Below are 26768 nucleotides of genomic sequence, written 5' to 3'. Positions count from 1 at the left end.
GCTAAATCCTCTAGCACAGATTGCTAAGTCCCTCCTCAAGTGTCCCCACCTCCATCTTCCCCTGGTTCCTGATCTGCCTGATACACCTGCCCTCCCAGTACTCTGGTAAGTCAGATCCCACCTACCTCATCTCTAGTCTATTCCTCTACAGCCTCAACATTGCCAATCTACTCTACCCCTACCCTGTTCCGTGCTAGTCTTGGACACAAGCCCACTCCAATTCTTCTGCCTCAGATCTCTGGACTAGCTTCCTAACCCAGATTAGCTAAAACCCCTAGCATAGATTGCTAAATCCCTCCTCAGGTGGTCCTCACCCCCATCTTCCCCTGGTTCCTGATCTACCTGACAAACTGGCATACCTAGGACTCTGCCAAGACTAACCAAGCTACATAAACAATATGAACAGAACCAAAATTCAACCAAACAAAGGCAGAATAGAAGTTCCTACTGGACAAACAGCCAACAAAGAACATCCATATGCCCAAATGGCAGCAAAAAACCACAGCCTGAAAAACCAAGAGAGTATGTCCCCAACAAAACCCTCAGAAGTCCTTCAGAAGTGCACTGCAATGACAAATCCAGGGAACTACAGGATGCAGAATTTAAAAGAACAATCATAAACATGATCCAAGAACTTCAAGAACTTCAAGAAAATACAAGTCAAAGTACTCAGAGAGGACAGGCAGAAACCTGTGATGGAAGCTCAAGAAAATACAAATTATATGGCTTAATGGACTACCAAAACCAATTCAGGGCCTGAAAAGTGAATTCACAAAAGGGAGAGAAATATTGAAGAAAACCGAAACTGAGGTGAACATGGAACTGAAAAACTCAATGGAAACAACAGGAGAAAATCTCACAAGAACGAATGAAATGTGATAGGTAAATATTGGAATGGAGAGCGAGTGCGGATGGAGAGCACGAGCGGATGGATGAGGCACCGAGGCACAGATAGAATTCTCAGCGGGATACAGCTTTATTTCACACGGGACACGTTTCCCTCAGGGAAGGGAAAGATGTCAGGGAAGGGAAAGATGTCAAGGAAGGGAAAGATGTCAGGGAAGGAAAAGATGTCAGGGAAGGGAAGGGAAGGGAAAGATGTCAGGGAAAGATGTCAGCAAAGGGCAGGGAAGGGAAAGATGTCAGCCCACGGGCTGTGAGCTGGGACTTTATATATGGGGGCTTTAGGGTGTAGAAGGGAGGAATGTTTGGGGGAGAAATCAGGGAGGGGGAAGCAGGCGGAGCAGGTAGGATTAGGGTCTGGAAGTGTTTACTTTTCCCTCTTAAGATAAGAGAAAAGCTGTTATGATAAACAACTTCTAAAATCTCTGGTTATCAGGTAGAATCTGCTTATCTTATCTTTGGAGATCAGAGGAAAGGCAGGCTGCTTCTCAGCAGAGTTTGTTTCCTTTGACTTCAAAGGTCAAGGTGAGGTCCCTGTTGGGGAGGAGGGAAACTGCTGCTGTTTGGAACCCTAACAAAATGGAAAACAGATTATCTAGACTAGATGATAAAGTGGAAGATCCGGACTCCTTAAGCAAAGACTATGTAAAATTTAAAAAAAAAAACACACAAGAATGGAATATGCAGGAAATGTGGAACAAAATGAAAAGACCAAACCTACATATCATAGGCATACAGGAAGGAGAAGAATCTCAGGCCAATGGCACTGACCAGATCTTCAACAGGATTATAGAAGAAAACTTCCCTAAATTAAGGAAATATTTACCTGTACAGATTCAAGAAGCACATAGTGTGCTAGCGCAGGGGACTCCATCTTGACCCTCGCCACTATTTTGTCACAGGAAAGTCAGACCTAAGGTTGAACTTGGCTCCAACAACCTCCTCCCTTCCCCTCAGAGGCCTGGTTCTGGGTAATGGCTGACCACAGACAGCAGTGTCACCACCCAGACGCTGTTACCTGTTTACTTAGAAGAGCTCTTTTGACTGTGTAACAATGAAATGTAATCCAGACCCCCTGAACCACCCCTCAGTCCCGTGACTGTCATGGGGTGATTAATTACTGTTTGTTTGGCTCTGTATACCTGCTTATCATTAGGCTCTGAGGGAAGTGTAATCTTTCTTTGGCAGCTGCACATTCCACACCAATGAAGCAATGTGGTTTTTATCTTTAAAGACTTCCTCCCTACTTAGAAAGTAACCACAGGTTCCGTACCCACCCTCGGACACCTTGTTCCCTATGAATAGTTAGAATAAAAAATTGACTAATTCCAATCTGCTTGAGTCTGAGTGGTCTTTCCCAGTGGTCCCGTACTCTATTACATTAGAACACCAATTAGATGTGACCAGAATAGAAACTCCCCACAGGCAGCATATCACAGTAAAAACATTAAATGTACAGAACAAAGAGATGGTACTGAAAACTGCTAGAGAAAAACATATAAAGGAAAATCCATCAGAATTACAGCTGACTTTCCAATGAAAACTATGAAAGCCAGAAGAGCCTGGACCAAAGTAGTCCTAGTTCTAAATGACCATGGTTGCCAACCCCGAACACTTTATCCAGCAAAACTATATATCATAGTCAAAGGGGAAAATTTTCCATGACACAAATAAGCTGAAAGAATTTATGTCCACTAAACCAGCCCTAGAGAGGACACTCGAAGTAATATAAAGACCCAAAGATAGGAATGTATACCCAAGAGGCTACGGAAAAAAAAATCAAAGAAAGGTATAAAAATGACAGTATCCAATACATATCTCTCAATAATAATACTAAATACCAATGGCCTCAACTTCCCTGTCAAAAGACACAGGCTAGGAGAATGGATCAAGAAAAAAATCCCCATCTTTTTGTTGTCTTCAAGAAACTCACCTCATCTTCAAGGATAGACACTACCTTAAGGTGAAAGGATGGAAAAAAATATTCCAAGCAAATGGCTCTAAGAAGCAAGCAGGTGTTGCAATTATAATATCTGACAAAATAAATTTCAAATTAAAACTAACCAGAAGAGGTAAAGAGGGTCAGTTCATTCTAATTAAAGGAATAATCGATCAAGAAGATATTATAACCCCCGAGGAACAGATCCTCAAACGACCTTAAGTGTAAAAATAAATTGATTTATTTGGGCCAACTGTATGGTCTTAAACACACAAAAGGAAAGTATAACCACAGAATCAAGTCATCAGTATATTTCTTTAAGAGTTCAAGGGATTACACTTCCCAGACATTAGTCCTAAGTCCATATAAAAAGTTATTTACACAATTATTTCTCATTGATGATTTTGTTCCTAATCAGAAAGTGCCGCTCTTGGTCTTCAAATCTTGGTGTGCAATACTGTAGCGCCCACCTGTAGCTAAGGGAGGCAACCAGCTATTGTTCTAAAATGATGGATAAATTTGTTTTTGCTCCCTATCTAGAAGCCTTTCAGAGAGAACTGACACTGATTCTAACCACTCCAACAGCTGTCAAAATACCTGAAAGCAAACCCTGAATCCATCACTCTCTAGTCCAGTCTTGGCAGACAAAAGAAAAATGAGGAAGAACCCAATACAGGTATGCTTTTGGAAGCCCTCGTCAAGAAATTCCAATGGACTCTCATATGAACATTTGAAAATTGCCCTGTTCTCACTTTTTTCTAGTTCCCTGTCTAGAACTTGTAATGCTAATTATTCTTGCCTTCACTTCTCCTTCATATCTCCTAGTCACCAGTCAAGGACTTTCTTTTCCCCCTACAGATAAGTTACACAATTTGGGAGTGTTTTAGATAGACCCACTGAAGGGGTACCCCAATTGCCTCACCCTGTGTCCCTGTTCAGCATGGAAGAAGTCAGAGCAATCTGCATCCCAATTCCCTATCCACAAGTTGGGTAACCTCTTCAGAGGAGAGTGTGATAAGAATAGGAGGTAGGAATTGGCTAGGCAGTTAGGGTAAAAAGACCCCAAAGAAAAGCAGCCAGTTTCTTGGCTAAAACTCACAGTGTCCTCAGGCTTCTTAGCAATATACTCTGTTCCAAAGACCAAAAAATGTTGAAAGTATTTGGGAGCTTTTATCTAATCCTTAAAAGATTTTAGGGTTACCTTTTCAGAGGGTAATGTTAGAGTAGCAAAAAGCCCCATTAAAAAAAAAAGAAGAAGAAGACTTCATGAAGTTATCAGAAAAAAGTGAAGGGGAGATATGGGAGGAGTTGGAGGGGAAGGAGTGGGCATGGATTTGATCAAAACACCTTATATGCATGCATGAAATTCTCAATAAATAATTTTTTTAAAAAAGAAGAAAATATTACAATCATGAACACATATGCACCAAACTCTGGTGTACCAAATTTTACAAAACAGTACTCTGGGACTATAAAACACAGATTAACCCCAACTAAGTAATAGTAGATGACTTCAATACCCCACTATCTTCTAAAGACAGGTCAACTGGACAAAGAGTAAACAAAGAGACATCTGAATTAAAGGACATCTTACATGAAATGGACCTAACAGACAGCTACAGAATATTCCACCTAAGCACCAAAGGATACACTTTCTACTCAGCAGTCCATGAAAGTTACTCTAAAACTGGCCACATTCTGGGACAGAAAACAAATCTCAACACACAAAGAAAATGAAACAATTCCATGCATTCTATCAGACCACAGTACAATAAAGCTTATAATCAACAGCAAAAGAAGCTCTAGTAACTACACAAACTCATGGAGATTAAACAACACACTCCTGAGTGATGAATGGGTTAAAGAAGAAATTAAGAAAGAAAAATATTCCTGGAACTAAATGAAAATGAGAATATAACACAACAAATTCTCTGGGACACCTTAAAAGCAGTCCTAAGAGGGAAGCTCACAGATCTTGGAGCCTACATTTAAAAAATAAGAAAGAGCACATGTAAATGACTTAGCAGTACAACTCAAGACTCTGAATAGGCAAGAACAAACCAACCCCAAACCTAGCAGATGAGAAGAAATAACAAAAATCAGAGCAGAAATTAATGAAATAGAAACAAAGAAAACAATACAAAAAAAAAAATCAATGAATCCAAGAGCTGGTTCTTTGGAAAGTTAAACAAGATAGACCCTTAGCCCAGTTAACCAAAATCAAGAAAGAGCAATCCAAATTAATAAAATCAGAGGCAAAAGGGGAAATATTACAATAGGCACTAAAAAAATTGAGAATATTGAAGGAATACTTTAAAAATCTATACTCCAAAATTCAAAAATCTAAAAGAAATGGATGAATTTCTAAAGTCATGGACACCACCAAAGTTAAACCAAGAAGAGATCAACAGCCTCAACAGACCCATAACAAATGAGGAAATTGAAACAGTAATGCAAAACCTCCCAACTAAAAAAATTGTACCAGATATTCAAAGAAGACTGACAACCAATACTGCTTAAATTATTCAAAAAGATAGAAGCAGAGGGAGAATTTCCAAACTCCTTCTATGAAGCCAGTATTACTCTCATACCAAAACCAGGTAAAGACGCAACAAAAATAGAAAATTATCGGCCCATATCCTTAATGAACACAGATGCAAAAGCTACTCAACAAAATACTTGCAAACTGCATGCAGACACACACATCAAAAAGATCATCCACCATGATCAAGTCAGCTTTATTCCATAGATACAGGGATGAATATATATATAATCAATAAATGTAATAAAACATATAAATGAACTTAAAGACAAAAATCACATGGTCATCTCAATAGATCCAGAAAAGGCCTTTGACCAAATCCAACAGGCATTCATGTTAAAAGTCCTAGAAGGAATTGGTCTGGAGGGAACATACCTCAACATAATTAAAGCTATATACAACAAACCCACAGTCAACAACATTCTAAATGGAGAAAAACTGGAAGCATTCCCATTGAAATCAGGAACCAGACAGGGCTGTCCACTATCTCCACTCCTTTTCAATATAGTGCTTGAAACTCCTGCAAGAGCAGTAAGACAAGACAAGGAAGTTAAGGGAGTACTAACTGGAAAAAAGAGGTCAAATTATCTCTATTTGCAGATGATATGATATTATACATTAGAGATCCCAAAAAATCCAATAGAAAACTGTTAGAAATGACTAATACTTTCAGTAAAGTGGCAGGTTACAAAATCAACTTACAAAAATCAGTAGCCTTTCTATATACCAATAACAAGCAATCAGAAAAAGCATTCAAAGTAACCATCCACAATAACCTCAAAAAATTAAGATATTTATGAATAAACCAAAGACATTAAAGATCTCTACAATAAAAAATTTAAATCTTTAAAGAGAGAGAGAAAGGCACTAGGGATGGAAAGACCTACCATGCCCATAGATTAGTAGAATTAATATTGTGAAAAATGAGCATCTTACCAAAAGCAATCTATAGATTAAATGCAATGCCTATCAAAATACCCATGAAATTCTTCACAGAGCCAGAAAAAAATAATCCTAAAATTCATATGGAGTCACAAAAGACCCCAGATAGCCAAAGCAATCTTGGGCAAAAAACAACAATGGGGGTTGGGGGGGGGAATCACTACACCAGATCTCAAATTATATTACAGAGCTATAGTCATAAAAACAACATGGTACTGGCACAGATCAATGGAACACAAGACCCAAAAATGAGTACATGTAATTTCAGCCACCTGATATTTGACAAAGGTGCCAAGAACACACAATGGAGGAAAGACAGCATCGTCAACAAATGGTGCTGGCAAAACTGGATCTCCACCTGTAGATGAATGAAGTTGGATCCATATCTTTCATCCTGCACAAAAGTCAACTCCAAGTGAATCAAATACCTCATTCTAAAACATGAAACTCTGAAACTACTAGAAGAAAATATAGGCAGTATCCTCCAAGGTATAGGTATAAGAAAGGACTTCCAAATCTGACATAAACTACTCAGGCATTAGGTCAACAATCAATAAGTGTGACCTCATTTAGCTACAAAGCTTCTGTACAGCAAAAGAAACAACCAAGGAAGCGAAGAGGAAACCCACTGAGTGGGAGAAAATCTTATGAGCTACACATCCAATAGAGGATTCATATCCAGAATTTACAAAGAACTCAAAAAACAAAGAAACAAGAAAATAAATGACCCAATAAAAAAGATGGGCTATAGACCTTAACTGAGTTCTCAAATGAAGAAATAAAAATGGCTAAGAAACACCTTAAAAAGTGATGAACATCCTTACTAACTAGAGAAATGCAGATTAAAACCACTTTAAGATTCCATCTTACCCCAGTCAGACTGGCTAAGATCGAGAGAACAAGAGACTCCGAACACTGACCAGAATGTGAGGAAAGCGGAACACTCGTTCACTGCTGGTGGGAATGCAAACTTGTGCAACCACTATGGGAAGCAGTGTGGAGAACTCTCAAAAAACTACAAGTGAATCTTCCATGTGCTCTGATTATACCACTCCTTGGCATATACCCAAAGGACTCATCCTACTGTAGAGACACCTGTACATCCCTGTTTGTTGCTCCTCTCTTCACTATAGCAAAGAAACAGAAATGACCTAAATGTCCCTCAACTGATAAATGGATAATGAAAATGTGGTACATTTATACAATGGAGTTCTACTCAGTGGTAAGAAAAGATGACACTTGCAGGTAAATGGATGGAACTAGAGACTGTTATACTAAGTGAAGTATCACAAATGCCGAAAAGCAAGTGACATATGTTCTCTCTCATTTGTGGCTCATAGCACCAACCCCTTATATGTGAGTATATATCCTGTTAGACCAAGAGCCAGGAAAATGGAAAGGAAATATGGAGGTAAAGGAAAAGAAAGAACCCGAAAGAGGGGAATAGTAGGGAACAGATGTTACGGGTAGGGGGGATGGGAATATTCCGCTGGGAGGGAAGGAGGGAGAGACATGCAGGTGGGGAAGAAGGCACAGAGAAGAGGGGGATGACAGGAGGTGGGTGTCACTGGGGAAGGGTAGGTATAATAGGGGCACTGGAACTGGGGAGGGGGAGGGAGGTCAGATGAGGGGAGAGACAGTAGAGATGAATGGACCTCGGGGGACTAGGGAACCTTGGGAAATGTGTTGCCTCTGAAAATCCCTGAGAAATGCACATAAAGTATCTGAACTTTAGTGCATATATACTTCCAAAATAACATAGACTATTGCCAGAGCTGTTGGTTATCTCCAAGAACTGGAAGATAATCCTACTGTTGAAGGCAGTTCATACTTCGGACACAGGACTTGGAGCAATGGAGCAGGAACTAACCTGGAAGCCTTCTACCTGAAGCTTACTTCTCATAGTTCTAGAGACTATTATTCAAGCTGCTAAGTGAGAAAAATCAATCAATGATCCAACCCAGTCCTAAAGCCTGATAACCATAAAGACTGACAGCAAACTATCTGTTTTGGTGCGGTAGAGGCACTGCTGTCTGGGGAGCAATCAACAGCTATCTAATTGGATTTAAAGCTCTCTCAGAGGGAGTGAACTCATGGGTAGCACTGAAAATACAGTCAAATACACATGGCTGGAGAGGTCATAGATCCTAGAGAAAACCTTATCTGTCATAACTCTAGACAAATGAAATTTCTTACCATATGCTAAATATGGATCCTTATATTTACAGACAAGTATACTGCATACCACTCATCAAAGAAGCTTCTTTTTGCAACAGATAGAGGCTACTGCAGAATCCCACAACTGCTCAGACACAGAGAATATACATCTTAGAGATGCCCAGTCCCAACTGAACCTCTACACCTAAGGCTCATGGAACATAGTGGAACAGGGGGTAGAGAGAAAACTAGAGCATCCCTCAACTCTCGCCAGTGGAGCTTCCTTATACAACAGTGTGATGCACACAGAAGGTCACAACTGGCCAAGTTTCAAAGAATAAGAGACTTCAGAGTGCATGTCTCTGGATAGGACTCCTATATCAAACCTAACCCACCCATGGCTCAGGGACCACTGTGGAAGAGGGAACAGGAAGACTGTAAGAGCCAGGACTGGTTCATTAACACAGGGAAGCAGAGGCTTTCAGGCCACTGGAAGCTTGCACATGTGAACTTGTGGCAATGGTAGTATTGAACACAAGACCTATGCCAACTCAATCAGACAAGGGCCCAGAATGGAGCGAGGGAAATGGGTGGCAGGCCGGCCCTAGTCTGGGAACTACTGGAGACTGGCTACTCCTGAGTGAGGGGGAGTAGGCATTACTTATGATCTCTAGACAGGCTGACTAGACTCCAGTGGATGAAGTTGCACCGAAGGACATCTGTATAAAAATGTTTGACTGGGTAAGACTTAACATGTATAGTGGAATACATGAGGTCTGGTGGGGGAGAGGACATGGATGGGAGAGAGGGTCTAAATTTGATTAAGAGCTGTTGTATGAAATGTAAAAAGCTCAATAAACACTAAAAAAAAGTGGTGTTTTTTTTTTACAATGTGGAAAATATTCTTAATTTAAAAACACTAAATAGAGGCAATGGGGTGAAATCAACTAAGTAAAAAATTCAGAGCTTCACATCCTAGCGTCACAAAATAGCTGTTTAGTAATTATAGCAAATCTTGACGGCTGTGTCCTACTCTTCTCCATTACAAGAGATGGTCTGAGTAAAAAATACTATCTTTTCTGGAGCAATAAAAAATCCACGGATTAAAAATATTTTATTTTATGTGTATGAGTGTATTACGTACATGTACATAAGTGCACCCATGTCATGCAATGCCCAAGGAGGTCAGAAGAGAGTGTTGGAGTCCCCTGGAACTGGACTTATGGACAGTTGTTAGCTGTTATGTGGGTGCTGGAAATCAAACTGGGGTCCTCTGCAAGAGCAGTCAGTGCTCTGAACTGCTAAGCTAACTCTCTGGTCCCCAAGTCCATGGATTTAAACTATTTAGTATTTTACATTTAAGGAGAACAATGACTATTTATAGCTCTCTGTTCGGTATGTTGCTTAAAAAAAAAATACATGGCCAGTTATCATTTAAAATTCCACCTAATAAACTGCTGCCTATATTAGGCTGCTGCCTAAGCTACAGTGTCTAAACTATTTTAATATAAACTTTCTGAAAGTGCAAAAAGACAATGACGCACAGTGTGGACTCATCCAGGAGATGGGAACCAGGAGCAGCTCTGTTATTCAAAGGGCCCACTGCAAATGCTACTGGAAGCTGTGTGGATCATGGAGTACACATACTTCAGAGATGATTTCATTAGATTTTCAGAGAGAATTTGAGCTTCTATTAAAGGGAGTAAGGCTTTAAAAGGAAACCTAAACCTTGGAAAACTGGATTTATACCAAATTCATTTAAATACTGAGGGTTTCAAGATTTTTTTTTTTTTTTTTTTTTTTTTTTTTTTTTTTTTGCTGGCTATATTTCAGCCCAGTTGAATTTACAAACAAACACCCCTCTATTTGTGAAGATGGGCTACAAATCCCCTGGAAGAAGGAAAAGAAGACCTTCAAAGCTTTGGCATCTTCCTGGTACCAGACCAATTTCTGGGACAGAAGTCACATACATCCTGTATGTAGCAAAGAAAGGGATCTATCTGGAACCAAACAGTTTGACTTTTTTCCTGGCTTTATTTTAGCCATAAAGAGCCATCGTAAAAACAATTTCAAGTTGATTATGCAGTACAGCGATGTAACAGGTATTTGATAACCTGGGCCATTCTGTCAGCAGGTGACCACAGCTCTAAAACAGTAATGTGTTTATGTGAGTTTTGTCCAAAACAAATAACTGCACTCCTAACACAGGCAGCAACTGTTTATGTGGAAACGTCACTGGCCATGTATTTTTAACAAATTTAAACAAATTCAAAGTTAAAATTAAGAGTCACATTACCTAACTCCTATTGAAACAGTGATATCTGCTTTCAGGCACTGGGGGCGGGGTGGGAAGCCAGAACAGGTAAGTTACACCATTGCGCCAACTTCAGAACTACTCTAGGATTAAAAAAAGTTTATGGGAGCTGAAGAGATGGCTCAGTCAGTAAAGGGTCCGCTGCACAAGCATGAAGACCTGAGTTTAGATCTCCAGCTCCCATAGAAAAAGCTGGGTGCGGCAGTGCCAGTGCCTGTAATCTCAGCACAGAGACAGGAGGATCCCTGGGACTCGCTGGCCAGCCAGTCTAGCCAAATCAGGGAGCTCCAGGTTCAAGGAGACCCTGCATCAAAAACTAAGGTGGAGAGTGATTGAGGACAACACCCGCTATTGACCTCCAGCCTCCATATGCACACTCTGTATGTGAACATCCACCCCCACACATGTACACACACAAACAGGTACATACACACACACGCAACACACACACACACACAATAAAGTTTTTAAAAAAATTTATTTCTTGGTTATGTAAAGAACCCTGCAACTGTTTTTGGTGTGGAAGTTAGGTATTCCTGGACTGTGATCTGATGACATCTTCAGCTCATCTCAGGCTTCTGTAATGACCATCACATGTGAAAAAGCACCAAAGTACCAGCTTCCAAACGCTTCTGCCTAGAAATGGTATACATTACTGATTCTCACATTTCATTAGCCAAAGCAAGTTATACAACCATATGTAACTTCAGAGGGAAAGAGAATTCTCATTTTGCACAGCCCAAAAAGAGGGGAACCAAACTTCTGAATCTGCATTAGTAATGTCTGCCACAACAGAAACATGCTTTTGTCTGAGATGAATGTTTTAATTTTTAAAATATTTTGTTATTTTTATTTTATGTGTATAAGTGTGAGTGTATGTAAATGCACCAGGTGCATTCAGTGCCCATGGAGGCTTTAAGAGGACATTGGATCCCCCAGAACTGGATTTAGAGGCGTTCTAGGTGTTGAGAACCAAACCTGGGTCTTCTAAAAGAGCTGCCAGTACTCTTAACCAAAATTTAAAATTTTTATTTTTTATGTGTATGAGTGTATTGCCTGCATGTGTGTAAGTGCACCTGTATCATGCAATGCTGCAGAGGCCAGAAGAGGGCTTCAGATTCCCCTGGAACTCGAGTTAAGGATGGTTCATAGCTACCATGTGGGTGCTGGGAATCGAACCTGGGTCCTCTGCAAGAGCAGTCAGTGCTCTTAACCACTGAGCCATCTCTCCAGCCTGTTTTAATGTTTTTAGATCAAAATATAAATAAGTTCACATAAAGCAAACTAAGTGTGGGCTTGAGGTAAAAACTCTGACATTGTTCCCCCTTCCGAATTATGAGAACTGTGCCTGTTTTCTCCAAATGTTGTCTTAGAAATACATAAAATTCTGCCTCCCAGATTCCTTTTTGATATTCTTTGCTCTAACTGCTTAAAATGTGTCTAGTCTCTCTCTTGATCAGTTGTAAAAATAGTTGTCATCTTCCTTCTGTTTTTTCCTTTGTTCAAATCAAACCAGATGCTCTGGAAATGCTACAGATTGATGCTACCTGCCAAAAACTTAAAATGATAGTTCAGAGCCGGATGCAGTGGCACATGCCTTTATTCTCAGCACTCAGGAGGCAGAGGCAGGCTGATTTCTGTTGAGATCAAGGACAGCCTGGTCTAAGTAGCAAGTTCCAGGCCAGCTAGGGCTACAGGGTAACCTTGTTTCAAAAAGAAAGAAAAAAAAAAAAGTTCAGAGAGTGAGAAGATAGCTCATCCAGCAAAGTATTTGCTATGCAAGCATGAAGACCAGCATTCAAATCCCTAGCATCCATGTAAATGCCAGGTGGGCATGGTGGCTCACCTATAATTTCAGTAGTCTGCTTTCTAGAGGTAGAGACAGGAGACCCCTGGGGAAAGGTGGCTACCTACATGAGCCAAATGAGTGAGCTTTGGGATGAAGTGAGAGATCCTTCCTCAGAAAATAAAGGGGAGGGTGGTTGAAGAAGACATATAATGTTGGCCTCTGGCCTCCACATGCACACACATATACACCCACATACATGCAAACACTCATACACAAAACACCACACTCACATATACATGCAAAAAAAATAGTCCAGGTATAATGTAATTATTGAAGAAAAAATGCAAGACAGTCGCCATTTCCTGATTTATTTTTCTATAAAGGAATATAGTTTAAGGTCATATTAACAATCTTATTTCATAGTTAACTTGATACAAGTTATTTTCACACACACTGCTCAGTTTTATCTCCACAATCCTACACTTGTGTTAAGGGCTGTTTGGTCTGCTTGCTGTTGTGGGTAAAGCCAATATTTTCAATTGAGCTATTGTTTCATCACATATTTCTGTAAAACACGAGACACCAAATACTTTAAGTTTTGTACACTATATTTGACTTCTATCTCAAATTCTTCTTTTCTTTTGTAAAAAGAATGTTTTAAAACTATTAATGACTTTTCTTAGCTTGTCATCCATACAAGAACAGACTGGGATGGATCTGCTTGGAGATTGTCTTATGCAAACCCCACCTTAGACTGGTAAGCTACTTTGGAATTCTGACTGCATCAACCAGTACACCGGGATATCTAATTTCTCCACATACTTTATCAGAGTAACAACAACGTTTTCTCTCCTACACATTAACAGAGATGTTCAACAGAATGGGATGAAAGAACACCCTCATGGCCTATCAGTACAGACTGATCAAAGGCTGGTACTAAATCCATTCCTTTGTGTTCTGTAGATACATATGAATTAAGAATCTGCTTAACACTGTTGTCATCTAACTTAGCTCAAAATAATGTTGAAAACTTTGTTAGATCAATGCTTAAGTACCAAAATACTGTCTACATCTTTCTCTGAGAAGGCCTATTATAATGATCCTGATTTAATATTGGGCTATATGTATGGATTCTAACTATATCTCATAAACATGGACAATAGTCAATTAAAAATGTTTAAAAGAGGAAATTCATCCTGCCTGGCATGAGTCATCCTTAGTGAATGGACGCTGTCTCCTAATGATCACTTCCTTGCAATGATCCAGGTTGGACTTCTTTCATAGTTAACCTCAGGCATCTCAGGTGAAGTAGAGATTTTATGTTCTTTCCTTTTGTAGTAAGAACACAGATGAGTTCTACCTTTCAGCCGCTCTGTCATTCTACACCACTAGGACACAGTGTAACTTTAAAAAATTAGTTACAGTTATGTGTTTTGGATGGTGCCAAGGCACACATGTGGAGGTCAAAGGACAACTTGTGGAAGTGGGTTCTTTCCTTCTACCATGTGGGGTCCGAAGATTGAACTCAGGTTGTCAAGCTTGGTGGCCTGTGTACCAGACCCAGATACTTTAATGGTCTAGCAATTTATTCAGTGTTCTGAATCAAAGACTGGCAAAGTCCAGCCCACAGGTGAAGGTCAGTTTTGCCACTTGTTTTTGTAAGTAATCTTTCATGGGAGCACAGTCATATTCATTCATTTACGTGTTGCCTACATCTGCTTGCCCACTATAAGAGCCAAGCAGCTCCGGCAGTGACTACACGGCTCTCAAAGCCTAAATATCTACTTTCATGTCCTTTACAGAGAAAGTTTGACAATTTTAGTTCTAGATGAGCTTGGATTCAGACCATCCTAGGCTTCACTTTCATCTTCTGAATCTTTGTTCTATTCTTAGGAGACCCAAACCTGTTTTCCCTAGGAGAGATAACAAAACTAAGTATGAATTGACAGCAGTGGTGAACGGCATCACCTCATCTCTTGGAATGCCTCTGGACCAGATGTCACGATGCTTCTTCCCTGGACTGACCTCTTTGCTTTTATCGCATCCCCCATCCTGTTCTCTCTGCTCACCCTTCAGACCCCTATCCAGATATACAGTATTTCTTATACTTGGACAATGTCATCCCCCCTTATCCTGTCTCTTCTTTCTCCACTGTGATGAACCCCTTCTTCTTCCAACAAGTCCTCTTCCTTTTCCTGTTTTGTGTACGCATATGTGTATGTATGTATGACTGAGTTTAATTAGAGTTACTTGCACGAACATGGGTCTGGGTTATTTACAGACGTATAAGCAACTTAACTTACCAGTGGCTACACCATCCACAGAAGAAAATGACTTCTTTTTTAGCAACCATTAACTGCCAATAGCTCCTCAGGGAGAGGTGGGACCTCATAAGCACCTCCCCCAGCCATGATGGAATGTTGACAGGCCCTATCTTGTTGGACAGTATTTTTTTTTTTGCCGTTTTATTTATTCTTTTTAAATTTTATTATTTAAAAAAATTTATTGAATTTTCCTGTATCTCATACACAACATCTTAATTATCTTTATACCTCCTTCCCCATCAGCACCCTCCCACAGTCCCCCCACTGGATTTCATAAATTCTGTCACTTAAGTTAGTATCCTCTGATGTCCTTCAGCGCATGTTAATCCACTGGGGTCTAGTTAGTCTATCTAGAGTCACGCCCTTAAAGAAGATCAGCTGTTCCTCACCTAGCAGTAATCAGCTGCCTGTTGGGGGACCCTGCTGCTAAGGTGGTAGTCCTCCATGTCCAGATAGCTCTAAGGGGCTCGGCGCTATATGGAAGGACTCCCTTTCTCAGCGGGGGTCTCCTGCTCTCTGCCTGACTTACCTGGAAAGTGCCACCAAGCACGGATGCCTGACCTTATTTGGAACATGACCTTTGGCATAGCTACCTGCAATAAAACTGCCCCCAGGTTTTTTCTATATGATAATCAGGCATCGCCCTATAGTCAGATGATAGGATCCCCCTACCACATGTAAATAAAGGATACTATGAGCACCTATCAGCTGAAGCTTTGGCTGCTGCCTCCACACTATATTTTCCCTGACCCCCACTGAATAAATGGAGCTGTATCACTGAATCTGACTCCCTGGAAGGGCTTTCTTCCGTTGTGCTCACTGGCCATCCTGACCCCGTTCCTCTCCTCGCTTCTGCTCCCTTTGTCCTCACGGACTGGTTGCCAACGACCCACGAGGGGAGGGAGAGGCCCACAGCTGCCAATAGTTCTTTGGCTAAGGTTAGGGCCTGCTGCCCGTTTCCACAGTTCTATGCTGGGGTTTTGTCTGCTTGTGTTTGCATGGATCCTGTGCATACTGACACCATTGCTGTAGGTTTAGATGTACAAGAGTTATTTTTTAAAGATCTGTTTATGCGTTGTCTGCATGTATGTATATGTGCACTGAGGTCAAAACAGGGTGTCAGAGCCCCTGAAACAGAGTTATAAATGATTGTGAGCCACCATAGGGGTGCTGGAAAGCAAATCTGGGTCCTCTGCAAGAGCAAGAAACTGTTCTTAATTGCTGAGCCATCTCTCCAGCCAGTCTTGTTAATAGGCAAACTTTCTTACTTACTTTCATCTCTTTAAGAGCACCTCCTCCTACACCTAAGACAAAGATTTAAACCTATTTAGACCTCTGTCCCCTGATCTCCCCCATTTACACTTAATGCCTGACCTGACTGAACTGCTGCTAAGCAGAGCTACAATCCTGACTCAAGCATTTCTCTTTTGGAATGGTTCCTGCTTCTCTGGTAGAGCTAGGAGCTGCTTTCCTCTGTGCTATCATTTTTCTTCATGTGTCTGTGTGTGTCTGTGTGCATGCACATGTGTGTGAGCGTGCATGCGTGTGTGTGTGTGTGTGTGTGCACATGTGGGTACAAAGCAGATAGATGATAGGTAGGCAGGTAGATTGAGTGAGCGAGCTGTTATCTAACTGGACTGCCACCCTGCACTGCAATCTGGCTGCACACCTACCTCTGTAGATGGTAAGTAGCTTTAAGACATGAATTGTTATCTTTTCTGTCTCATATACATCTTACTCCAGAAATCTCTGCTTCAAGGTGTTAAAGAATGTAGGAGGAATTATTCACAGTGCCTCTGGATCAGTTTACTCAGTAGTTACAGCCAAACAACTGAACAGGTATTCATGCTCTAACAACTTCATAGCCACCTGAAAAAACAACCTATGCATATTAAAAGAAAATATTTTATATCATTAGTAAATAACCATAATTAATCACCAATGGAATGCATTTAACCTATAGGGCTCTTCATACTTCAAGCATCAAAATGGACACCCCACCCTCATTGCCTGGTTCATACAGATTTGGGCCAGGGGTTTGTTTTTGTTACCACTGAAATGACCATTGAAAACAGTTCTGCTCAACATCCCACAGATTCTCACTACTTTCTTTGGAAACTAAAAATATTCCACAACTGGGCATGGTGCCACCGGGTTTTAAATCCAGCACTTGAGAGGCAGAGATAGGCAGATTTCTATGAACTGTCTGGAAAACTCTGTTTTCTTGTGGTCATTCACTTCCTCTCTTACAATCTTTCTGCCTCCTCTTCTGCAATGGTCCCTGAGCCCTAGGTAGCAGAGGTTTGATATAGGTTCCTATTCAGGGATAAGCACTTTGCAGCCTCTTATTCTCTGCACCTTGGCCAGTTGTGGCTTCCTGGGTTAATCACTATCTGTTGTATGAGGGCCCATTTTCTCTTTGTTCTTTTTAAAAATACTTTATTTATATTTTTATTTTATGTGTATAAGTGTATTGCTTGCATGTATGTAAGTGCACCTATGTCATATAATCCCCTTGGAGGCCAGAAGAGGGTGTTGGATCCCCTGGAACTGCAGTTAGGGATGGTTATTAGCTGCCATGTGGGTGCTGAGGACCAAACCCATGTCCTCTGCAAGAGCAGCCAATGTTCTTAACCACTGAGCCAACTCTCTAGCCCAAGGCCCCATTTTCTGACAAGACAAACATACGTTATGCAGCCTACAATGATAATGATTGCATATGATACCATTCTCCTTTATTCATTTATGAAGGTTAGGTAAATTTCAGTTAATCAATAGGTCTTTATCAAACATTAGTAAGCTCAACGACATTCCAAGCAAATCTGAGAGAGAAGGAGAGGGGAGAACAGTGCAGTGTCTGTTTGTGCTGGACAAGGAAGAATGATGTCTGCCCCACACACTGTTATTGCTTACAGAGATGCATGCGACACACAAACTCACAATGAGAAGCACAGCATAGAATCAAGCACTAACTTATATAAGGGGGTTAGCTCTCTATCTTCTGTGTCTCAACTTCATCAAGAGGAGTAATTACAAGTATCAGAGATGCTCAATTAAGAAAGACATCAAGATAAGGGTAAAGATTTACCCCTAAATTCCAAAACACTGGTAACAGTACAAGTCTGAGTAGACAGAGAGAACAAAAACTTTACCTCCATCATGGAAGAGAGTGAGAGATTCCATGAGACCCCTGGGATTCATGAATTCATCTAAACTTATAACTGTCTGCCCACCACCCTAGATGTCCACAATCTCATCAAAACAAAGAAAACTGCACACACTGGGAAGGTGGTGTATAAAGATTAAGTCACTGGCAATGGGGTAAACCTAGCTGCAAAATGTACATCAAAATTAGCTCAGTTTAAGGGAGAGAAAAATAAAACAAAGGTTTGGTATATTTCTAGGACAGAGATGACCAAATTGAGGTTATTAATAGATAGTTTCTGGGAAAAATATTCAAATACATTTGGGTATAATGCCCAGTTGTGGATCCTGTGAACTACAACAACTGATCTGGTAAAATATGCCCACTGGTGCAATAGTGGCACGAATGTTATGGGAGTGACCATTCTCTAACTGTATTTAAGGTTCCCTTCATAAGATGGAGCCTAGGAGCTGGAGAGATGCTTCAGTGATTAAGAGCACTAGCTGTTCTTCAGAAGACTGGTGACAATATGCACAAGCCTCATGCAAGCTCAACCAGACAAGATCCCAGCATAGCCATAGGGAAGTGGGTATGAAACTCCAACCCAATCTAGGGAAATTTTGGCTGCTGGGAGGGAGAGATGACAGTCTCTTCCAAGGATGGAACTCTTGGTAGGTTAACGAGGCTCCAGTGGATGGATCCACACTGACAGACATTTGGGGGGACAAATTAGATTTTATAGGTCAATGACCCCCACCCAATTTAATGTAGTCTATTATATAGAGTATATAGAGAGTATATAATTACATATAGTATATATGTATATTATATATAAGTATATATAAATATACATTCTATAAATATGCATAATATATTTAATGAATTATATAAGTATATATAAATATATACTATGTAAGTATATATAATATTTATATATTATATATAATAGAGTACATTAAATTGGGTGGGGACATTAAGGGGCAGTGTGGATAGGAGAGGGGCTCTAAATACCATCAAATTATGTTTTATGAAAATCACAAAAATTCCATTAAAAATGTTTAAAAAAAACCAGGTATAATGAAACAGGCAGGCAAGTCTCTTTCTTACAAAACTTCTTGGAGCCAATAACATGCTGACATGCATGGCAGACTGGAGAGGGAGGATGTCATATGCAAGATTTCCCTCACATCACCATTGATATCAAAATGTCTAGGTATGGAGAAAATAAAAGAGAAACAGAATGCATAGGAAAAGAGCTAGATGCTTTGGTAAGGCCTTCAGCACCATGGACATTCGTAACGACCACAATGACTCCACACAAAGCTTCCTAGGAGTCGCACAGTCTTCGGAGCTTCTCTACTACCCTCACCACAATTCTATGGCATGGAGTAATTACCATCTCTGTCTACTGAAGGAAAAGGAGATAAGAGATTGAGTAAATTGCTAAAGGTCACATGGCTAAAACTCAGTCAAGCCAGACGTCAGACTATAGTGGACTCTAGCATTATTCTACATCAGTTAATGAAGTTCCTATTCATCACTTCAAAATAAATTATTACTTGGATATTAAACAAGATTGGGAAAAATAATGTTTAATTTAAATAGAAGCATGGGGGATTTTAGAAGCCCTACTAAATGAAATTGGAGACAGGGCAATGTTAAAAACACCTGTAATCATAATCATGCAGTATGCAGTCACTACACACTCAGGGAAGCAATGAGGTCCACGGAAATTCTCACCGTGACTCTCTTCATGTCTAGCTGGCGCAGCTGCATCATATTCTGAAGGACTGTGTGCTTGTACCATGACTCTTGAGCTATTGGATTGCCATCAAAGGTGATGTCTGAGAGGGAAGTTGAGTCAGCAAGGCAGGAAACGCTGTCAAAACTGCAGGAGAGAAACCACAGCATTGTTATGAGGCCTTTCAAATAATACTTTCAGTTTTTAATAGACTTTGTTTTCTTTTTAAGTTTTTGAGACAGAATCTTAGTATGTAACCAGAGCTGGCCTAGAACTTACTTACTATGTAGATCAGGCTGGCCCTGAGTGTACAGTAATCCTCATGCCTCAGCCTCCTGAGTGCTGAGATGATAGGCATGGGCCACCATGCACAACCCTTTGAATAGACTTTTGAAAGAACATTTTTAAATTTACAGAAAAACCAAGATGAGAGTACACTGAGTTCTCACACATTCAGTTCCTCCCAGGCTCCCCAATAAACACTTTGCATTAATTTAATATACATGCATACATATATATGTATACATATGTATTTATCATTTCCTTAACTTCTGAGAGTACAAGATTTTCTAGACTCATGTATTTCTTCCCCATTCCTGGAATCAGTCATTTCTCCAAAGCACAGTGGTTCCTCCTTTAGGTATTGGAATAGCCGCAAAGATACCGGAGGGAGTTGTATTTTTTGCTACTGTGATGCCATTTCCTTAGGCCCTCCCAGTTGAGAGAGGAAGTGTGTGTGTGAACAATAACCTGTGTTATGTATGCAAGTGTCTCAACATTTTTCTATATAACCATCTGTGTCTATATTAAGCTACATACAAGCTCATGCTGATGTCTGCAAATCTAATCCATAACCAAGACCTTCTTCCCTTCTGGGGCTGGAAATTCCCACTCCAACCAAGAGAATCTGGCTCACACCATCCACTATCCATTTATTAGAATTTTCGATTCTAGTATATAGGTGTAGAGATATTAGAATTTTCAAGCTGTAGCCTCAGAGAAAATTATGTTGTTTATGAAAGCATAAATGATTAGGTGTGATTCTTTTTTGATTCTCTGACCCTCATTTCCAATGTTATGTGGGCCGCTGTGCCCACCCCTGGCCCCAGACAACTTATTTCATATATCTGAAACACAGTCAGAGTATCTGTCAGAGTCTGCATTCCTTTCCAGGATCTTCCAAGTTCCTAAATGGTTTTTTAAATTTCTGCATACCTTGAGGACTTCTTTAGGACTCTAGCATTCTACGATTTTTAACAATGCATAGTGCTACATATCTCCTACGAAAGGACTATACAGAAGAGCTTTCATGGTCTTTAAAAAAACCCCATGCTCATTCCCCCAATTCCTGGTAAGCATTAAACTTTTTATTGTCTCTATATTCTGCCATGTCCAGAATGTTGGAACTGGAGCCATACACTAATACATGGCTTTCTTAAACGGACTTCATTTGGCAATATGCATTTAACATGCACCAACTGAACCACATCTTTTCATGACTTCACAGCTCATTTCTTTGTGTCACTGAGTAATGTTCTGTCGCATGAGTGTATCTCTTTCTATATTCAATTGTTAAGACATCTTGGGTGCTTCCAGTGTGGGGTGATAATAAGTAAAGGTGCTGTGAATATTCATCTGCAGCTTTTGCCATGGACATGTTTCAAACTCAGTTGAATAAATACCAAGAGCACAAACTGCTGAGTCACTGGTTTTTTTTAGCTGTGTAAGAAACTGCCAAACTGTCTTCCAAAGTAGCTATACCATCTTCCATGCCTGTCAGCTCCTGTCCTCGCCACCTGTGCTGGGTAGCTTTAGTGTCAACTTGACACACCTGGGTTGAGGGAGCCTCAATTGGGGAACTGCCTCTATTGGACTGGCCTGTGGCCATGTCTGAGGGGCATCTTCTTGATGAGTGATGTGGGAGGGCCCAGCCCACTGTGGGTGGTGCCACCCCTGGGCAGGTGAGCCTGTGTTGCATAAGAAAGCAGGCTGAGCAGGGGCCAGGGGAACAAGCCAGTAAGCAGCATTCCTCCATGGCCTGTGCTTCAGCTCCTGCCTCCAGGTTCCTGCCCTGAGTTCCTACCTTGGGCTCCCTGATAAACTGTTACCCTGGAGATGTAAGATAAAATAAACCCTTTCCTCCCCAAGTTGGTTGTGGTCAGAGTGTTTCATCACAGCAATGGAGAGACAAACTATGACACCACTGTTTGGTATGCATCAGTGTTTCTGGATTTCAGTAGATCCAACAGGTGTACAGTGACCATATCCCAGTGACAAAGGGTGCCGAGCATCTTTTCATGTGCACATTTGGCAAAAGCACATCTTCCTGGTGCTTTCAGATCTTTTGCATTCTTTAACTGTATCCTTTGCTCACTGTTGAGTTTTGAGAGCTTTATTTAATATTATATGATAGATAAGTGCTCATCTTTTCCTACTTAGAAATGTTTTATATTCTCTCTCTCTCTCTCTCTCTCTCTCTCTCTCTCTCTCTGTGTTTCTCTGTGTGTGTGATGGCTGGTGGCTGGCATGTGTGTGGAAGAGAGGATAACTTGCGGGAGTCAGTGCTCTCCTTCCTCCATGTGGCCCTAAGGATCAGGCTCAGGCCCTTAAGCTTGGCAGCACCATCCCCTTAACCGCTGATGTCTGTTTTGAGAGTTTTACATTTGGGCTTGTGATCCATTTTGAGCTGATTTAATGAAAGGTATAAGAACTAGGTCTAAATTCATGTTTTCCCACATGGACATACAATTATTCTAACACCATCTGTTGAAAAGACTATTCCTTATTCTATGGAATTAAACTGCTACTTTGTTGAAGACCCCCTGACTGTGTTCGTGGGTCTATTTCCTGTCTACACTTGGTTCTCCTGATAAATGTGTCTGTTCTTCCACCCGGGACCTGCTGCCTTCACTGCTGGGGCTTCACGGTAAGTCTCCAGAGTGCAGCTCAGGACTGTCTCAGCACTCACAGTTGACTATGTGGACAGCATGTTTCACCGCAGCGAGTGTGACGTGCAGTCGCCATCCCATGAGCATGCTACTTTGTTCTAATCAGAGCACATGCGCACGGCTGTCTTCAACTGCTAGATTCTAAAACGCACAGAAATTTGAACACACATATTGAGGGTCAGCTTTGAACTATTCCTGAAGTCTCCCCTGCCAACACCAACACCACTTGTAAGTGTGGAGGGCCCCTGTGTGGCATGGATCTTGCCTGTGTTGGTCAAACCATCCCTGCGTAAGAACATTTCCTGGAAAACTCCTCAAACTTAAGACTTCTATCTATGAAGTCTTCCTTCCACTCCACACCAGCACCTAGACTGAAATAACTGATTCTAAGTGACTTCGAGATGTCCTGTGTGGTTAATGTACCCTGTCAAGTGCATTCCCCATGAGATGCGTTCTTGGTATTCTCCCCCTTTTATGTACTGTCAATGAAAACAGAAAATCTACATGGCAGCAAACCGTGTGACTAGTGACACCACAGCTTTATCGTTGCTTTATTATAACCACACAAACAGTCCTGTAACAGGCTAGTGTGAATCTTCACACTTTGTTCTTTTTCAGCACAGTGTCACTGCCCTGGGTACTCGCCCTTACAGATGGACTACAGAACTCATCTTCTGAGTCTATACAACAACATGCTGGGATTCTGATTAATTTTTTATTTTTAATATTTATTCATGAGTGTCTTGCCTACATGTATGTAAGTGCACCCATATTGTACAATGCGCATGGAGGCCAGAAGGCAGCTTTGGATCCCCTGAAACTGCAGTTAGGAACCATTGTTAGCCACAAAGTGGGTGCTGGGAACCAAAGTCAGGTCCTCTGCAAGAGCAGCCAGTACTCTTAACTGCTGAGCTATCTCTCCAGTCCCAGGAAGCCCTTTTAAAACAGGTGAAAACATGGGGCTGGAGAGATGGCTCAGCAATTAAGAGCACTGGCTGTTCTGGCAGAAGACCAGGTTTGAATCCCAGCACCCACATGGCGGCTAACAACCGTCTGTAACTCTAGTTCCATGGGATCTGACATCCTTTTCTGCCTTCTGCAGGCACTACATGACATGGGTGCACTTAACACACATTCAGGTAATGCATACATACACATGAAATAAAGATAAGAATTAAAAATAAAATATTTGAAACAGGTGAAAACAAGAGTTTTTAAACTTAAACTTGGCAGGGAAGGTGAAGATATGGCTCAGCAGTTAAGAACTCTGGCTGCTCTTGAAGAGGAACCGAGTTCAGCACCTACATGGTGGCTAACAATCAGATGATGGCACTGTTTTGGGAGGTTTTAGAAGGTGTGGCTATCCTGGAGGAAGCCTGTCACTGGGGGTGGGTTTAGAGAGTTCTTAAGCCTTGCTGAATCTCCAGTTGCTCTCTTGCTTCCTGTGCCTGTGTAATCATGTGAGAGCTTAGCTTCTGCTCCTCCTGCTCCAGCCACCTCCAGCCACCTCCAGCCACCATGCCTCCCTGCCATGACTGACTGTAATTCCCCTGGAACCATAAGCTCAAAAAAACTCTTCCTTCTAAAAATGGCTTTGGTCAGTGTTTCTATCACAGCAACAGAACAGTGACTAATACAGTAATACAGTTTCAGGGGATCTGATGCCCTCTTCTGACCTCTGTGGGCATTGCACAATATGTGTGCACTTACATATATGCAGGCAATACAGTCATACACATAAAATAAAAATATAAAATATTTTAAACTTAAACTTAATTTCTTCAAGTAGATGTGTTTATTTGAATAAACACTGTTTTTTTTTCAACATAGCATTAACAAACCTCATTTTTTCCCCATCAATCTGGAAATCTCAGAATAGTTTCTGGTATTTAAGATGCTGTTTAAAAAATGATTCTCTATTTTCCTCTATAGTTGTTTACATGAAACTTGAATCAAATAAAACCCTTGGGATCCCATGGAAACTGAAACATAAGGCAGTTTTATTTCTTCCACATGATGAAATGAACTAATGCTCACCTCCCTTCCATAATCCGCTTCTCTATGCTAAAGGCTTTCATGGAGTCAGCTGCCATCTTGAACCAATCCCCTTCCCAGAACCCAGTAACTGAGGAAAGGAACTGAGAGGAGTCATCAGCGGATTTTAAGCCTGGATTTGGGGTGAGGTGGGGAGGTGTTGGAGGGGGAAGAGCTGGAGGAGTGGGAGATGGAGTGACACTGGTAGTGGTAATGTGACCAGAATGGTAGTTCGGAAAATCACCATTTAGTAACACTGTAGGGGAATAAAGGAGAGAATGAGGCTAGGAATCAAAAGTGGTTGTAAATTAGATGGCAGTAAGAGGTGAAGTGTAGTAAGGGCTGACATTAAAGCCATGGCAGTCACTGAGAACACACAGGGGTGCCATGGAAGGCTGGAGTGTGGATGGGTGCCACTGTATTCCTTTGCTTGTGATGAAGGAGGGTGCAGAACAACGTCTAGGTTTCTCTCTGAATGAGCATAGTCATGGTTAGAAGGGTGCATGCGCTGTCAAAATTCATTCAACTGCATTTAAAATGACTATAGTATATGAAAATTATTTCTCAAAATGCTGATTCAGATAAAATTGAGACTAAACTACATTATAAAAAATTCATAGTTTGGGAGCTGGGAGATAGCTCAGTTGGTAAAGTACTTGCCTTGTAAGTATGAAGACTCAAGTTCAATCTCTAGAACCTACATTAGAAAAAGGTTGGATACATGTTGTGAAATGATATGAAGTGAAATCAGTCCAATGGGTTTATTGCTGATAAAAAATTAATGAATGGATTTTTCTTATAGTTTTCTTAGAATTATTAGAATTATTAAGCAAAGGATCACACCTATTTAAAACTTATTATGTGGGAGCTGACATATATCCACAGATCAGAGAAATGTAAACAATATGCCCAGAATAAAAAAAAGTGGGATGCCTTCATTTCATTATAGATTCTAACTGCACTGTTATTTATTATTTATTTACAACTGAAGAGAGTCTATGATTTGTTTCTTATTGCTATATATATATATTTTTTTTTTTCCTTGGAGATAGGGTCTCCCTGTAGCCTCAGCTGGCCTGGAACTCACTATGTAGACCAGGCTGGCCTGTAATTCACAGAGATTCACCTGCCTCTGCCTCCCAAATGCTTGGAATGAAGGTGTGAGCCACCACGCCCAGCCTTATATAAAATTTTAAAGTAAAGTCATCATCAAAACTAAACATCTATGAAAATGGCCTGAGGAAACCTGCTATTTTGTGAGAAAAGAAAAGAAATTAAACTTAGCATAACTATTCTCAGTCATAGTGCTCAAGTATTCCTTTGGGGAATGAAACTGGTCTAATAATTATGCATTGAAAGATGGGTGGTGCCACACACAAAACCAACTGATGTCACCAAACTCAAGTATCAAACTTGCGTGTATGTGTAGTGGAGAGCTATAGTGAACAGGATCGTGACAAAACACTTCAGAGATCTAAGAGACCTGGAATGCCCATCTGATCCATGCCTGCAACTCAAACAAAACAAAACACACACCAGGAGATACCCACACCAGGAGGGGGACATGGTTATACTTCTAGGGAGGGACTGTCCTTGAAGCCAGGTCCCAGATCAGTTGCTGGTGTTGACATCCAGACAGAAATCTCTATGCTTTGAAGAGTTTCAAAAAGGAACAATAAATCCATATTTGGTCCAGAGGATTCCTCACAAAATTTCATTTCCATCTGCAAGGCATTTGACCAATAAACATGCCAGGCATTCCTAGACGCACACTGAGACAGTACACACCATTTTAAAGACACTGTCTGACCAAAGAAAACAATTAACTGCCAATAGAGACTAATGAGGGGCTGTGTTCCACATAACCTGAGAAAATAAAAACCAGACTACCTGGAAATAGAGTTGCCCGCACATAGTAGAGTACTGGTTTCTAGAAATTTCGATCTCTCTCTCTCTCTCTCTCTCTCTCTCTCTCTCTCTCTCTCTCCCT

General features: G+C 40.8%; 1 protein-coding gene across 17 annotated transcripts in view; it reads right to left on the bottom strand.

Annotated features, from left to right (window-relative positions):
• Nucleotides 1–26768, bottom strand: part of Lrrc49 (leucine rich repeat containing 49) — a 193716-nt gene that overhangs the window by 55333 nt on the left and 111615 nt on the right. For all 17 annotated transcript variants that reach the window (XM_017798982.2, XM_029565041.1, XM_029565043.1 and 14 more), the window contains one exon: nucleotides 19796–19943. In XM_017798982.2, the coding sequence (XP_017654471.1) occupies nucleotides 19796–19943 (148 nt within the window). The remainder of the gene's footprint in view (nucleotides 1–19795; nucleotides 19944–26768) is intronic.

This window comes from Nannospalax galili, unplaced genomic scaffold (genome assembly GCF_000622305.1).
Source record: "Nannospalax galili isolate Female #2095 unplaced genomic scaffold, S.galili_v1.0 scaffold54, whole genome shotgun sequence".
Classification (NCBI taxonomy): domain Eukaryota; kingdom Metazoa; phylum Chordata; class Mammalia; order Rodentia; family Spalacidae; genus Nannospalax; species Nannospalax galili.
This window is presented reverse-complemented; position numbering and strand designations above follow the sequence as displayed.